The sequence below is a fragment of the Pipra filicauda genome, unplaced genomic scaffold (genome assembly GCF_003945595.2).
Source record: "Pipra filicauda isolate LSUMZ 115617 unplaced genomic scaffold, ASM394559v2 scaffold66_size7647185_pilon, whole genome shotgun sequence".
NCBI classification, from domain to species: domain Eukaryota; kingdom Metazoa; phylum Chordata; class Aves; order Passeriformes; family Pipridae; genus Pipra; species Pipra filicauda.
Window position 1 is genome coordinate 1,883,835 of NW_024104831.1, and position 17,308 is coordinate 1,901,142.

Below are 17,308 nucleotides of genomic sequence, written 5' to 3' on the forward strand. Positions count from 1 at the left end.
GAGCAAAATAAGATTAAAGATACGATTTTAAAATAAGATAGGAGGTTTCTGAGGGTTGTGCTTTGTAGGCATGTTTGGAAATATTTGCACTAATCCACTGAGACAATGTTTTACTATATATGAAAGATATCTTGAAGATCTGATTTAGGACAATGAGCACGCATTTTACATAAACATGTTTTATCCAGTAAAGACCAAGTATTGTCTTGAATTGATGAGTTTATTATGACAATAATATACATCAGAGTAAAAAGATAATACAGGAGGAGAAAGTCAGAAGGATTAATTACTACAGTCTAGAGGCAAATTGTTTTATATACCAATGAATGATTATTTTATATACCAATGAATTTTATAATGCAGACTGGATTTTTAACTGGCTGAGTAAAAAAAAAGTGTTGATTTGCAATCCCTGCTGCATAGATAGTACATTTCTTCATCAGTCAGCAATACTTTTATTACTGTAATTATACTCAGAGGCAATCAGATTTTAGGTATCTGACTTTATCCAGATGATAATTATGTATTTATTACCCAAGTTTCCATTGTTTATTTTGAAATGAGACATTCCTACCTATACTCATCCATGCAGGAACACTCAGGCCTACCAGGTATTACAGGTGCACACTATATTGAAGAAACAGTGTGTTATTTTGTTATTGATAACAGTATCTGTTCATCATGGCATGAAGGATGATGAAGGGATCAAGGCATCAAGGGTAAAGTGGGAGCAACTATAAAACTGTTCTTTTTTGCTCAAACTGTCAAATATAAATAAAAGCACCAGCGATGTTCTTGTTATTCCATCTTTCCCACTCACTAGAGATCATCAGCGTCTTTCAGTAGAGATTAAACTAGGATACATGAGTTGCAGTATAAGCAAAGAGGAGGAGAGAGCTCTAGTAAAAATTTAAGTAGCAGAAAGGAGCTGTAAAAGTCAGAAAATAGTGTTCTCTGCAAAATTCCTGTGAAGTTGGCCTACCACAATCCTTAATTTCTGTGCTTTTCTCCACCCTGGAAACGACATCAATATCAAGTTAGCAAATACTTAGTGGCTTCAGCTGAAACATTTTAGCTTGACTGCCCTTGTTGAAAACACGATGCAATGATGAATAGCAGTTTTTGAAAATCAAGTGCAGTTAATTCATAAATCTCTACACAGACACCCTCTTTTAGACATATAGTAGCCCCGGGCAGGTATCTGCGGAGGAGTGGAATGCGTATGGATTCACAGCTTTAGTTCACAAGATCTTAGTGATTCCTCATTTTTCTCCAACAGCATTTTATATCTTTTAAGTCTATTGTGTCTCAGAGTTTTTGAACTGTTCATGCTATTAGTTTTTCCTTTCCACACCCTGTGATAGGTGAATAGCATTCTGCATAGATCTTTATATATACTATTGGAATTATTAATGCTTTCATTGTGAGTGAACATTATTTATGAGATACTTGTAGAGTGATTTATCTCTTTTCAAGTATCAACAAGCTACCAGGTTTAGAAATAAGCATATTTATATTCATTTCTCAGGATCTGTGATTGATGATAGGACCATTGATGCTATGCTCTGTGTGGGGGAACACATTCTGGGGAATGCTGTGTCTGGCCAGATCTGGCGATACAGATCTTAGTCTCTCTGTCATCTTTTGTAAGAAGATCTGGGAGGAATGAACACACAGGATCAGATTTGAAAGAAAAAAAAAGTGGTGAGGAATTCTTCACCATAAGCTTGGAATAGAGGAAAGGTTCTACCTCACTCTGAGCTTTTAGGCTAAATAGTGGGGTTTTGGTTTCTTTTTTGTCCTCTTTTGCTTCCCTCTCCCTGTATTTTTTTTTAATTTATTCCCTCCTATTGATATTCCACAATCATAGTATTTAAAGAAAACACTGTTATTTAAAGAAAATATTCTCTTTGTGGCATGCAAATTAATTATGTAGTATTTCAGAACTTATTTTGGTACCTCATTCTAGTTTATATATATGTATATAAACAATGTGGGGTTTGATTAATTATATTCAAGAAAGATGAATTTAAAGTAGGTTGGGTAGAAGGCTGGAACCTCAGAGTCCTAGGAGAATGAAAGGTTTGTCTGCATGTCTGGTTGTGAGAAGCACAGTTTAGTTAGTGTCACAATCCGTGTTGGCATAGTAATGGTATTTCAATTTTTCAGCAATCTTGTTTGTGGATAGCTCAGGAGCAAAAGTTTGAACAGGAGAGCTGTGGAGATTTTCTCCAGTTTTATGCTGCTATTTAAGAAAATGGAATTTGTAACAGCTACTCAGTTATGAAAATGATTGTGCTAGACTACTCATATTTCACTGCATATGCATGTTAAAAAGCTTTTTTCAGTGACTGAAAAAGATGTTTTAAAGATGTTCAGTGGAGACCCAATTATTATCTCAGATACTGAGGGAAAAAGAATTTTAGTGTCTCAATTAACTGAATTCTGCAGTGATGCTGGTATATCCTATTGAAAAAAAAACTTGCTGTGCTTGCTGACTGCTTGATAATACTGTAAAAAATGGGATTAGGAAAGTAAAATTTTTAATTTGGAAGACAATGGAAATTTATTTATGATGGTAACATTTTAAAGCAAGATTATAAAGGTGACAGAAAGCAATGGCAGGGCTATTTATTGCTTTGAAATTGCAAAGTAAAATTTAAAACCCAAGTCTATCAAAATAAATATGTAGATTTGCTAAAACTCGCAAGAATAACAGGCTTCTCCCATAAGAGTTGTAAATTATATTTTGTGGACATTTTAACTGCAAAATTTTAGTTTTATACTGTGATACACCAGAACAAGGTTTGGAGAAGATTTTTAGTTATTTATTGCTGCTTTAGGCTATCAAAATAGGAATGTTTTCAGGCCACTAATACTTGAGCAAAATAGAAAGTAGAACCCTAGGTGGGTCTTTCCAAAATAATCCACTGGTATTAGTTTTGTAGTACATTAGCATAGTTGACAAGTGTTAAGTATATTAACAGTATGTTGCCTCTTTTTTTTTATTTGGTCAATTTTTAACTCTAGTATGAGAAAGGGAACCTCTGTGGAATCATACTATATTGTATTGCTGCATATGGAATATAGTACCAAAGTGTTCTGCTCATACCCTCACAGACAAATAAAACCTCATAGTCTTTGCCATTGACCTCAATGCCAGTGATCACTGTCCCTCCAGGACTGATTCCACTGGAGTTTTCATGAATAATGCAAACATCTCTTAATTTCAAGACTTGATCATATCAGATTGCTTCCTGTAAGAAAAAGATATTATCTGTATCGAGTTATGTATACACCGTTGAAAAAAGTCAGAAGTCAGTCCATCTGGGGTATTCTCATGGAGTAAATTCTATGGATGGAGAAGTAGGAGAGGGAGGATCAGGATGGACAGGAAATTTGTGATGGCTTTATGGAGGCACTGCTGTGTAAGCAGAGACAGTAAGAAAGTAGAAACAAGCAGAAACAGAAATAAGAGTTGACTCCATATGGGGCTTATAAGGGAGCTGCTTGTCACTGCTTGTGCCATCTGGCATTATCATGTGTTACAGACAAAAGGATGATGAAGTGCTTCCCAGAGTATCTAGTTCATATACCTGCTTCTTGTAAACCAAAGATTCATGGGATATAGCTATCCTTGGAATTGCTGAGATGGGAACACTTGATCTAAGCATTAGATTTGAACTAGTCTGAAGTAAAATCCCCAAAATGTGTATTATGTAATTGCAAGGTGCTCAGCAGCAACTGCAACTTTTTATTGATATGCTCTTACTGTGCTTCCCAACGTGGCGAAGAAGTCTGAATTTAGCAAACCCCAGGAACTACTCTTTTCCTGAGTTCCTTGGGTTAAAATATTAATCCAAGCCATCCTATGCCTGGACTTCACCTACCTGTTCCTTCTGCACTGGAAAGCAGCAGGCAATTCTCTTCTCTTCCTGCAACAGCTGCTCACCTTTCTTCCTTGCCAGGCAACCTCCCCTCTCTTTTCATCTTTTCTTAACAGGAAATTCTCTTTTCCTTACTTTCACCTTCAACAGTAGCATCCTTTTTATAGGCAAATAGTCCCTTTCCCTTACTCCTTTCAGCAGTGGAATTACCTGTGACCTTTATTATTTACTCAAAATTATCTTTGTTTTACTTACTTTCTCACCCCTGCCTAGAAGTTTCCACTCATCTCCTATGCCTCTGGCTACTGGTATGGAGCAGAGGTGGTCTGGAATGGGTGCTTTGGTCAAGTCAAACCTAAAAAGCCTGGATGCTGCTAGTCTAGAGGCTTTGCTTTGGAGAAGATATCTTCCAGCCCAGTAAGACTCCCATCTGACTGATTTTTACCCTCTTGCCTCTCACACAAGTACTGTCTCCCTTGACAGCATCTGGTGTTTAAACAGTTGTTCTCTGACTCTTCCAAGGGATCCTGTGCCAGATGGCAGGACCCACAAAATAGATCCTTGCCACTCTCGCTCACTGTCATTGGACTTAAATGCAATCTAAATGAAAACAGCATTATACACTTTAGCTAAAAGGTACACTATGCAATTTATTCTTTTGCTAATTGGATGAACACTTTGGATCAAGATTTTTATAATGGAAGTAATAACTGCCAGCTCTTATTTTTATTGCTTTTTACTGCCTCGGGCAAATATATTATTTTGATATTTAAATAATTGGCAACAGAAGGTTGACAGTTACTAGAAAAATTACAACAATCAAGTCAGACAATCGTTTCTTTTAATTTTTTTTTAACAGGAGGTAGGGCTGTAAAAGACCTCCAGATGTTATTTTGCTCATGTCCCTCATTAAAAGTAAATATCCTGAGCGGGCTGGCCCAAACAGGTAGTATTGCTCAAATATCGACAATTAGAAATTCTTTCTGACATATCCTAAAGTTCAGTAAGCCCTCTCCACTGGGTATGTGTGGTAATCTGAATCATTCTGCAGCATACTCTAGAGCCGTGTGGTCCTAAGGGGAGCTGGTGGCTCCATTTCAATGCTGTTCACATGCTTTTAAAGTGAGACAAGCAGCCTGCATAGGCACGAGTTACCTACAGATATCCAGGATTGTGCTTGCTAGTGTATTTGTAAGGAAGACAACATGCAGGCAGTGAAGGGACTGTGTGCTAAAATTGCTTAAAAAGCAAACTGTGATGGGAAGTGCTTCATGAAATTCAATTCATAATTTAAAAAAAAATTACATAGATAAGGATCTTCTCTTGGTAGGAACAGACTTCATCATCTGTTTTTTTTCCATGGCAATTTATTTTGATAGACTGCAGATGAAAAGAATGTGAAAACAATAAGCATTGTTATTGCTAAGTAGTATTTTGGTCATTAACTAGAGAATGTTTTAAAACTGGAAGTGATGGGAATGCAGTTTCTAAAAAAGCATTTTATCACAATATGCAGGGACATTTCAAGCTAGTTAGTATTAACATAGCAATTTTGTACAGCTTTGCACAATCTGCTGATTTTAATGATCAGACTTCAGAATGTGCTTTTCTTTTAGGTTTAAACACCAATCTCACAACGCATACAAGACAAATGCTTGGTGACTTGCTGATTTGAGGCTTGTCTGTTAATAATCACAGAATAATTCAGGTTGGGAAAGACCTTCAAGATCATCAAATCCAACCTTTGACCAAACACCACCTTGTCAACTAGATCATGGCACTAAGTGCCATGTCCAGTCATTGCTTGAAGATCTCCAGGGATGGTGACTCCACCACCTCCCTGGGCAGCCTGTTCCAATGCCTGACAACCCTTACTGTGAAGAAATTCTTCCTGATGTCCAACCTGAACCTCCCCTGGTGTAACTTGAGAATATGTCCTCTTGTCCTATCACTTGTTGCCTGGGAGAAGAGACTGACCCCCACCTCGGTACATCCTCCTTTCAGGTGGTTGTAGAGAGTGATAAGGTCTCCCCTGAACCTCCTTTTCTCCAGGCTGAACAAACCCAGCTCCCTGAGCCACTCCTCATAGGACATGTACTCCAGACCCTTCACCAGCCAGTATCAATAATAAGCCACTATCAATCAGATAATGTGTTCTATCAGGTTAAACAACTTCTCCATAAATGTTGTTTAAACTTTGTTTCTGTTGAAGTTTTGCTGAAACCTCATGATGGTGGGGACTGGACTTCATGAGTGAGGCTGTAGCAGAAGTGTGTCTCTATCTACATTAACTTTACCATCAAAGCTGAACACATGTGTGCTGTGATTTTGAAAGCACTACTCAGAATTTTAAGACATCAAGTTGTGGCACTAAACTTGAGGCTTTGGATTTGATTCCATTCTTGCAGCAGTATATGATGAATTGAAAGCTGTGTTACAGTGATGTAATACTGATTTTACAGCTAGCCACACCGAGATTTATTTTTAGAATGTTAACTTACTGCTGCCATGCACATATACTTTACAAAATATTACTATGTCCTGGATAAGCCCACTATCTCACTATTTCAGGAAAGCTAGAACTTTAACATCTTTTTGTGGTAATACAGAATGAAATTACTGAAGCCTGCTCAGCAACATACAGTATCTCCACCCATGCTCTTATTTGCACAGCAAATACCACGTTTTTGGAACACACACTCCAACTTAAAAAAGCAGGACTATGTTTGATATGACATGTAAGAGTCATATCAATTTTAATTTTTACTCTCTGTAAAATTGAATTCTAAAAATTAAACGATAGGTAATTGCAAGAAGTCTGTTAAGAGAACAGTGAGGATATGTGTGTGATGATTTCAGTAGTGTGCTGAGATTATAGTAGCTGTATAGTGTTATACAGCTGAGAACGGTGCTACTTAGTATAATATTTTGTACTGGCCTTTTGCCCCCAGTTTTGCTTCATATTCTGGTAAATGTTGACAGTCATACCTGCAGGTTGATGACTACTATATCACTGTCAGAAAATATTTTCCCATAATTCCAAGTCACAGAATCACAGAATTGTTCAGGTTGGAAGGGACCTCTCAAGATCTGAGCAAGGATCTGCTCCTCAGACTGAGAAGTAAGAAGGAAATGCATAGCCAGTGGAAGCAGGGACAGATGACCTGGGAAGAATACAGGGATAGGATTTGATGTGTAGGGATGGGATCAGGAAGGCTAAGGTGCAGATGGAACCGGACTTGACAAGGGATGTGAAAAATACTTCACTGAGAAATGATTCAAACTTTGAACCAAGGTAAGGAACAGGAAGAGTGGGCTTTCCTTCCTCCAGCGTGTATGCCTGCAATTTGAAATTTGACTTCAGGCAACTTGGAAGTGCTCTGTTGAATACAGATTGATAGCAGGGGTTGAGTAGAATAAACTAGAAAATATTTCTACACTACCAATTGTCCTTGCCTAAGTCAGTGGGTGCGATAGGTATGGCTTGGGAATAGACTAAGTAAACTCATGCAGTTAAACATAATGTAGTTGACATTTTTGGAGCTCTTTTGTTCATTTGTTAAAATGAACTTTTAAGTGAACTGGCAGTATCTGTGAACTACATACAATATGTGTCATTCATCTGTTGCTTCGCTGTATACCTTCCAATGAATTAAGCAACAATATGTGACAGGCACATTTCCTTTTTCTGATATGTTCTGTCTTCCATGTATTTAATCTGGGCATTTAACAAATGCAAAAGAGTTTAATACTATGTTGACTATTGCTGAAACTTATAGAACTTCTCATCTCTGTTGTCCTCAATTAGTTGTTAGGACTCCTAATGTTCATGTTTAATTGGTTTACTTTATGTTGGGGGATTGGTGTAGTAAATACTGCAAATGGAGACTTCTAATGTGCAGAGCCACCTCTGTCACTGACCACAAGGAAGGGTGGAAAGGAAACTTTTTCCAGTTTCAAGATTCTTAATTTGTTTTATCTCCATCCTATTATTGGGCTATTTGAAATTCTGCTGAATTTTTACTAGATATAAATACTTAGTTCTATGTTTTCAGTTACAAAATAGTCTATGGAAGTTGTAAAAATATCACAGCAGAATATAACTAAAAAATCTAACATTTCTTCTAAAAATTCTCATTTTTTTATAAACCAAACCACTGTATATTAGAATTTAATGCATTCTATTGCAGAACTTCCTTTGCTACACTAAACTATCTTTGGAACCAAGTAGCCTGGCATTTGAATTTCCTTATGTTTGCATAATATACAAGGCTTCCGAACAAATAAATAAAATTGAAGACAAATAATTAATAACAGGCTTGTAAGAAAATATCTCTTACTTAACCTGTAGCACTTTTACTCAGATGCTCAGTAAATGGGAAATTGAAAATAAACCTGCAAGAGAAAGGCAGGCAGAAACTACAAACCTGTTTTAGTGAGGAGCTATTGCAGCTGCTCACAGAAGTACAATTTAAAAAACCCCAACCTCTCTTTGGGTATAATTTATAGCAATTTAAATCTATCAAGTTGTATTGTAATTTTCTGTGCATGAGTGACAACTAATGCAGGCACAGAATTGCATATATTTTTCTAATGGAACAACACTTTTTGCAATATATAGCTTTTATTTTCAGTGACTATTCAAATAATAATTTCATAAGTTATCTTTTATTACAACAGACAGATTAAGTGCAGTGTTTATGGTGTTTGTGAAAAATAAGAATCTGTGGGACTCGATTTAGTGTTTTGCTGCACCTGTCTATCTATCTATCTATCTATCTATCTATCTATCTATCTATCTATCTATCTATCTATCTATCTATCTATCTATCTGTCTATCTATCTATCAATCTATCTATCTATCTATCATCTATCTATCTATTCTATCTCAGATTATGTTTTCTTTTAGAATAGATTTCTTTTTTAGATGCTCCTCTCCAACACAAGAATTTTTCTCTGCTAAATGAGATTTTGCAACATTTGCAAAGTTCTCTCTGGAATCTGAAAAGAAGAAAATCATTCCTTTTCATGTCACAATAACTTGATTAGTACATCCAGCTACTATATCTGAACAAGTTGTAGGTGTTAGGCTCCTGATCTGAATCACTTTATAGGGAAGGAGAGGGTAATTTATATCTTCAAAGGGGACCTAGGGGAAACAAGCTTCGTGATTTAGTTATCCACTTTTTTTCAGGTAATGTTGGAGTAGAGTAAGTCAGACAACTTATAGAAAGTATAGAGAGTTTTAGCAGATTTTAGATTTAAGATTCTGGTTTATAGCAGTTTGTTTCTTCTAAATGCAGAGTGTATCAGGACTTTTGTGTTAGACACATGTGAACTAATTGACTTGCAGGTGTCCTTGGATTTTGAAACTTAAGCACCCATTTTCTGTCTTAGATCTATTGAAAGCAGTAGAGCTTTTCTGTGAATCTGTGTCTAAATCTGATATATTATTGGATCCTGTCTTCTGATGTGGGAGTGGATTTCGATAATTGTTAAGAGCTGTTCTCCCCTTGCCTGGTTTTGTAATTCTGACTTTTGTGTAGATTGTGTCAATCTGGTTGTCTGATTTTAAAGAAAGCTTTTGTAGCTACATCTGTCTTTCATCCCTATAGCCACTAAGAGCTCCTTATATTATAAAGAAAGATATTTTAAAAACATGTATTTTAAAATATTTTTCCGTATGTGTTATATCAAATTATTACATAGGGTTTGTTAGGGATTATCTGTGGGTTGTATCAACTCAGTTCTAATCCTTTAGCTGTCTTTAGCTGTCCAGTTGTTTTCCTTCTCTCTGTAATATTATCACAAATTATTCTAATCTTGGACCTGGAAAAAAAAATAACAGAAGAATCCTTATGAAATAATAGTGATCTTGTATTACAAAACTGACTTTATTCTTACTATAAATTAATTCATCTATTAACTTGTTTTATGAATAAGCACATACACATGATATATTCTTACTGGTAAATTCTGCTGTCATTCAATTGCTGTTAATAAATGTACCCCAGAAGGCTGTAGTTCACCATTACTTTCAACTTCTTTCACATTATATAAAGTATGAAAGAGTACTTCTGACTGATATACAAGCCAGATTTCTCACTTTTTTATTTTGGCCTTTGGAATCTCATTCCTACTTTTATTTACGTAGCAGGATTATATAGTTTGCACATTTAAGTGGCACGGTAGTGTTCTACCTTCTGTTTTTCATTCTTTACTTTTCATGTGATGTCTAAAGCCACAGTTGCAAAGCAAAATTTGCCAAAGAGGACAGTGGACAGCTAGCAGAAGGGGTGAACAAAATGTACTTTGGATGAACACAACATTGTTCATGCTGATTTCTGTTTATGATGGCTGGCATTTGAAGACACAGTTGAAATTTTTTACAGTACAAACAAAGGTATGCATTTTACATGTTTTATCAATACTAATTTCAAATATTTTTGAGATATAGATACTTATCAATAATGCTTTGTCTTAAATAAGAGATTTAGAATCCTAGCTTAAGTACTCTGTGGACATGTTTGTGACAAATGAGCAATTCATATCAGAGTTATTTATACCTTTCCAAGAAAGGTATAAATGTTGTTCCTGAGATGTTCCTGAGATGCCACCAGAACCTTGCAATGCACTTGCTAGAATCCATGACAACAACCTTCATTCTGTGTGATGTTAGAAAGTACGTCTACCTACTGTTAGGCTGATTGAGTTTGTTACTGCCAACAGCCTCTGTTGGTACTTGGTTTCATCCAATAAAATGAATGAAACCAAGTCTCGATGATCTGTTCATGTTGAATCTTGGATGTGTGTTTCTACATAGGGTGGGACTGGCAATCTGGGCAGTAGTTAAATAATCTATCCTGGTGGTTTGTGATGCTTTTTATGTTTTTGCAGTTCTTGCAAGACAAGGAACTGATTCCAAAATAAACTTTACAAGATTTCACAAGTAGCAAACCTTAACTGCAATTGCAAATTACATAGCGGTTTGTATTACCTTACTTAGATACAAGAATTCATGGACTGTTTTTTTAATGAATGCATGATATATTAAGCTTCTTGAATTTTGACTCTTTGGTCATGAATGAGCACTATTCTGTAAATCTGAACATTTTAGAATGTTATTTTCAGATTCTAAGTTATCAAATCAGATCCTGTTAGTGCATGAACTGTTAACAGTGGGCGCTGGCAGAATCTCATAATTGTGCAATACTTTTTCTTTGTAATCCTGTTTATGAGGCTCTTTTCTAGTTCTTTTCATCTGAACTGTATTTTTCTTTGCCTAAGAAGTTAAGAAATTGAAAATGAACTGATAGCGATTATAAATAGCTTCAGGCTTCTTGATAAAATTAACGTTCTGGAGCTGGTGTGCAATGAGATCATTCACAAATCAGTATATTGCCTGTTTTTCGTATTTTGAAGTTTATTTTCCATTTTATATCAGTAATATAATCCAGGCATTTTACTCCAAAACAGTACTTCTTGGGTGGTAAAACTCAATAGGTATTTAGTCTCATGGCTTATAAAGCTACTAGAGGCAAATTATAATTGTCTTGAAATACAATGCTTGTCATAACTTATTACAGTTTATGTATTATCTATTGTGTAAATAAAGTATTGGTTCCCTTAAACACATACTAAAGTTGAAGCAGAAAGTAACATCACAGTGGCCAACAGTACAGAATTGTAGTGTCCTTGGCAGCTTTCTCAGAACATTATCAGTTAAGCACATTAAGGGGTTTCTTCTATTAACTGATTTGGCTTTACAGCTCCTGCTATTTACTGACAGCAGAGTATGAATTTGGTTGCCAGATATTTATATATTAGGGAAAAAAAAGTTTCACATAGTGAATGGTTTGGCATTGGGATAAGTTGCCCAGGGAGGTGCTGGAGTCACTGTCTCTGGAAGTGTTCAAGATGTGTCTGGATGTGACCCTTGGGAATATGGTTTAGGGATGGTTATGGTGGTGCTTGACAGTTGAACTTGATGGTCTTGAAGGTCTCTTCCAACCTTGATGATTCTGTGATTTATTTACTCAACATGATGATAGTTGCAGAACCAAGGATTTGTATGCAATGCTCTTTAAATCCATTGCTTCCCTAAATGCATTCCAGTGATGTGGAGTGAATCTAGAAATGTTTGGGGAAATACGATTTTTGGCATAATTATAATTTATTTTATGAATAGCTCTGAATTTTAAAATATATTATTTTTGATGTTTAGGTTGATGTTTAGAGAGAAAAAAATTTCCTAGTTAATAATTGTAAATGTCATTGCAAAATTATAATGCCCCAAACTGATATTTGTTACCATCTTATACAATGGCATTTTTATTTTTGAGTTTGTTTGAACAAATTAATTCTAGTGTATATTCATAAGGCTTTGAGATTTGTCATAAAGAAATACACAGAAATTCTAATTGACTCTTCAAATTTCCATCCTACTTTTAGAACCCTATAAAATGTATTGGAATTGTTTGAAAAAAAAATAAAAGGAAAAATAAGTCACGTAATTTACTATCAGTTGGAATAATACACTTGGCATATATATGCATTACCAGTATGAAAGATTTCAGTAGTGAGTTTGGACCTAATGACTCTCTATATAAGAGCAAGATCTGTGTCTTGAAAGTGTATATTTTGAAACTCTTTGCTTGTATTGTCCAGGATATTGGTAAAGAGAGCAAAGATTTGAAAAAAATCTCAATAATTTCAAGGGAGTGGAAGACAGGAAGATTTTTCCTACCACATGTTTTTATAACACTGTCTAGCTTATATACAGTATAAAAATATGTGCTGCATCATCAATGTTATAAGAAACGTAAGTTCACTGAGGCATGAATACAAGAATATTTTTTCAGATGAAGGTTAGGCTAAACAATTCAGGAAATCCTTTCTGCTAGTGTCTGATCTGGTTAAACAAAAGGATATGTAGAAACCAGTGGGAAATAATCAAAAAGCAGTAACTGAGAAAGGATTTTTAAGTCCCATCTTTGGACTGGACCAAGTCCACAGACAGTCTTCAAGCACAAGAAAGCCTGTGTTTTGTTAATGGACCTTGAAGGGAACGTGTAGCTTTTGGATTTGTTTGACTGGGAGAATGGAATCTCACTTTGAGGGTATTAAGCAGTAAAAGTTAATGCAAAAGTTCTTAATAGGTAAGGTTCAAGTAAATAATGGAAAGTTAATCTCAGTAGTTATTGTGAAGGGGACATTGTGACTGAGGACAACTGGGAGTGTCAAGAGACGAGGCTGTGGCACGTCTGTACTGCTGCAGACATAGTTCTGCTGACTGAATAGGCAGCAGATTTATGGAATTTGAGCATGCAGGGTAAAAGCTGAGGCCAAGAGCAGGCACAAGGGAATACAGTTTGTTGAAGACAAAAGAGATATTGAGTCAAGAGAGGAATTAGTGGAAATGGAGTTTGAGATTACTTCTTTTGTCCAGAAGAAACTTTTAAAACATGCCCATGAAAAGCCAAACCACATATTCATCTAATCAATACAGGCTGAGGAGATGAACAATGTGAAATCAGGGCCCATGTAAAAAGATACATGCAGTTCTAAATGCAGCTGTGAACTTGGAAGCAAATACTGAAGCTGGAAGGAAAAAAAAAAGTGAGTCAAAGTCAGAGAAAGAGCAAAAGTTGTGCTTTCTAGTTGAAGCACCAGATGAGTTCTTAACTAACACCTAACTTATCTGAGCAGCTGAACTAATTTTTAATTGTGGATAAATCTTAAACAGAGCTAACTTCCTTTTCTTTTTAGCCAAGCAAATCAGTGACTTAACAACTCTGCAGGCTCTGATAGCTGGGCTCACATGGTGGGTGCTGGGATTCATATCTCTGCCATCCAGTGTTCTCACTGGAGTAACTGACCATTTCATGGGAGTTATTTCCTTGGTAGCTCTGAATATCAAGACCTGAGCCCCACAAAATTAAGCTAGTTCATTTCCTTTAAACATAAATGTTCTTATTATAATACAGTTTCTAGAAAAAAAAATATTGACTTTTTAAAACCAGTTTAAAATTCCTCTCCAATCTTACGTTCAAGATCTCTAATGGTTAGCTGCTGTCAAATTTTTGCTATAAGATTGAAGGTTGAGTGTTCTGTTTGCTTTCATTTTTGACTGTTGTATTCAGAAAATGTCAATATTTTTGTTAAACTGTCTAAATTATTCTTGAATTTGTTTTAAATATAGTTCACAATTAGCATATTTTAAAATACCTTAGAGATTCTGCAAGTGAATTATACGAGTATCAATATCCAATATCATGGTTCTTGTATCACTTATAAATATTTTCATCAGCAATTTAGATGAATATTCAGCTTTTATAGGGAAAGCTGAAAACCATAACAATTTCATATGCAGACAGTCTATAAGACACTAATATCACCTCTTTACCTTACTGTTTTGGAAGAATGGCTGTCCCCTTTCTTATGAAAAGTACTAGTGCCATCCATGACCATGGAAATAGCACTGGTCACTTGTTCTCAGCCCACGGATTTCAATTAGCTTTGGATGACCCAAATTTAAAACTGAGGAGTGAGTGATGTGTTAAACTCTTACGCATCATGTTTAGTCATGCCCTTGGAAACTGCCATAAGTTGTTTCTTAATCAAATGCCTATTACAAGAAGGTACTAGGGAGAATCAAACTTATCTTTGCAACCAGCTATAGACATATTTAAAGTTGCAAGTATGCACAAGATGGTTTTAGGATGTTTTGAAAGGAAACTTTGCTAACAACTTAATTGAAAGTGTTAAAGGCTGTAAAACAGACTCTTCTGTTATGCAACTCCAGATACAACATACCTGAAGAATAGGCTTAACACTGAATGCTAATCTCATAAAAATAGGTGTGTTCATAGTTAAAAAATCTTTCACCTGCTTTATTTTTAATAAAATGTCTTAATTATAGAGTACAATTAATCCATCTGCTAATGCAAGACTCATTCCTTTATATTTTTTTTATTCTATCTCTAATATTTATCTTTAAAGCTTTAAAATAACCTTTCTTCTAAGAGCACTTTTAAATGTTATTTTACGAGAGCTTTATCACTTGGATATATTTTTATTTTGAGTGCCTTTGTTTGTATATAGACAGGCTATTGTGTTATATGATTTGGTCTAATACTTGTTGGCAGAAAGAAAGAGAAGCCTGTCTTGGCAAACCCTGATTTTATTTAAGAGAACATCTGTGAACTCTATCTTTGTGGTGTAGCTGGACCCTCATAGCCTAAGAGAAAACTAGATTCTAAAAGCAAGCACATCTGTCCCCTTACAACTTTAAAGATTATATGTTTTGAGTTTAAGGATAAGGATTTATTGGTGAACCCTGAGGAATGGTACTAACTGCTTTATCTGTTTACTCTCATTTTGCTACAAGGCAAGTTACATGCTCTCTTCTGCCTTCCTATCACTGGGCTTATACTCAAAGGATTCTTTTAAAACTGGCTATTTGCCCTCCAGCTATGCCACGGTTTGATCAGTAGCTAGTGGCAGGAGAGATTCCTCCATTGGATTTAACAGTGTAGGGATGATCAGGTGGGAGGTCAGACTCAGAACAGCCATCACAGCATGAGCATTAAGATTGGAAAAGATTTTCAAGGTCATCAAGTCCAACCTTTGAGAGAATACCACCATGCCCACTAAACCATGTCACAAAGCGACACGTCTACTCAGTTTTTGAACACTTCCAGAGAGGCTGAATCCTCCACTTCCCTGGGTAGCCTGTTCCAATGCTTAACCACTGTTTCAGTGAAGAAAGTTTTCCTAATATCCAACCTGTACCTCCCCTGGTGCAACTTGAGGCCATTTCCCCTTGTCCTATCGCCAGTTGCCTGGAAGAAGAGGCTGACCCCCACTTGCTGCAACCTCTTTTCAGGTAGCTGTAGAGAGCAAATGGTGTTACTGCCATCCACACTTCCATGGGAAATTATGGTGTGTCCAGTGCCTGCCATTCCTCTTGGCCACTCAGTGAAAAATGAGCTCTTTGCCACAGTGGTTTCCTAGTGTGTTTTTGTGATAATTCTCTGCCCCATCTGTTGGATTAGATGCAGACTATTTGGGGCTACTTTCTGAACTCACCACCTCTGCTCACACTAGATTTTAAGACTCATCTTTCCTCTAGGATTAATTTTTCAAAATTTGTATGCTCCCACCATTGCTTAGCTGAAAACTTTAACAAGGATAGATGCTCTGTTTGCACTGGCTTTAGGCTATGGATGAAGGAGGACAAAGAAATAAAGAATAGAGAAATTGAGAGTTTGGATCAAGATTTTTAGAAATTATTATTATTTCCTCCTACATGCTGGATAGGCATTCATTTCATGTCCTAGAGTGTTGCTAAGATACACTGTCAACTCTTAAGTGAGTAGGTAAACACTGTGTAGGCAGCATGCCTGAAAGAAAACAATAGAGGGAGACAAATGCAGGTCCTCCATTCCCAGCAGTTTTGAATGTATTTGAGTATATTTGAGTGTACCTGTGCTTAGAGCTCCTTTGCCCATGGAATTATTCATGCTTGCAAGAAATGCAAGTTCCTTTCCTGCTTATTACATTAACTGTGTGAAGACTGTTTTGGAGCAGGGAAAAAGTCCATGATTCGTGCAAAAGAAAGTTAAGATCAATCTGAATTACTGCAAAATTTATGTATTAAAATGTTATATTGGTGTGAGAGACAAAGGGAATGAACCTTATTAGTAACTTCTGTTGTAACTTTTTTTACCCCTGCTGACTCTTCTCCTACTCTCCAAGGAGAGATGTCACCTCATGTAATTGCAACTTTTTTCTGGACACTTCTTCATCAGTCTGGAGCTTTTTTATTTTTTTGTTTAAATAGACTGTCTTGGCTTTACAGAAAAGTCTTGAATTTTAAGGAATTTATATTTTTTACCTTCCAGTAGGCTGTAGGCCCTCAGCTGTACACAGGAAAAGAAGTCAGAGATGGGGCATAAACTATGCCTAAACATCACACAGATGCATGCAGTCAAAGAAGTAGAATTTGAGTAATGAGATGAAAACTGTAGGATGGACATTCAATTTTAAATTTTAGGGTGTACTTCAAGGCTGTTTTCATGTTTCAGTGTGTAAAATCATGTTTAAGTTTTTGTTTTATTCTGCAATCAGTCCCTCCTCACAGAACGATGAGATGATACAACTTGAGGTCCACTTTGCATGCACCTATCTAGATTCAATTAGGAGTATGGAAATCTGTGATATCAAATGCCTAACAATGAGCTTCTGGACAGCCACTGCTCTCACTGTGTCTCACTGCCTGAAACACATTTGAGTTACTTTAAAGCTGCTTTTGAAATTTTGAGAGCAGTTTAAAACCAGTTACATATTAGATCTTCTGTATCAAAATACAGAGTTTAAAATTGAAATTCAGTCTTTGCAACTGCAAAATAACCAGGCTT

General features: G+C 36.0%; 1 protein-coding gene across 5 annotated transcripts in view; it reads left to right on the forward strand.

The window, feature by feature from the left end:
* CRPPA (CDP-L-ribitol pyrophosphorylase A) overlaps window positions 1–17,308 on the forward strand; it is a 113,513-nt gene that overhangs the window by 83,266 nt on the left and 12,939 nt on the right. For 3 of the 5 annotated variants that reach the window (XM_039388644.1, XM_039388645.1, XM_039388646.1), the window contains exon 10: window positions 10,129–10,290. The exons of the other annotated variants lie outside the window; for them this stretch is intronic. In XM_039388644.1, the coding sequence (XP_039244578.1) occupies window positions 10,129–10,290 (162 nt within the window). The remainder of the gene's footprint in view (window positions 1–10,128; window positions 10,291–17,308) is intronic. 5 annotated transcript variants of the gene reach the window in all.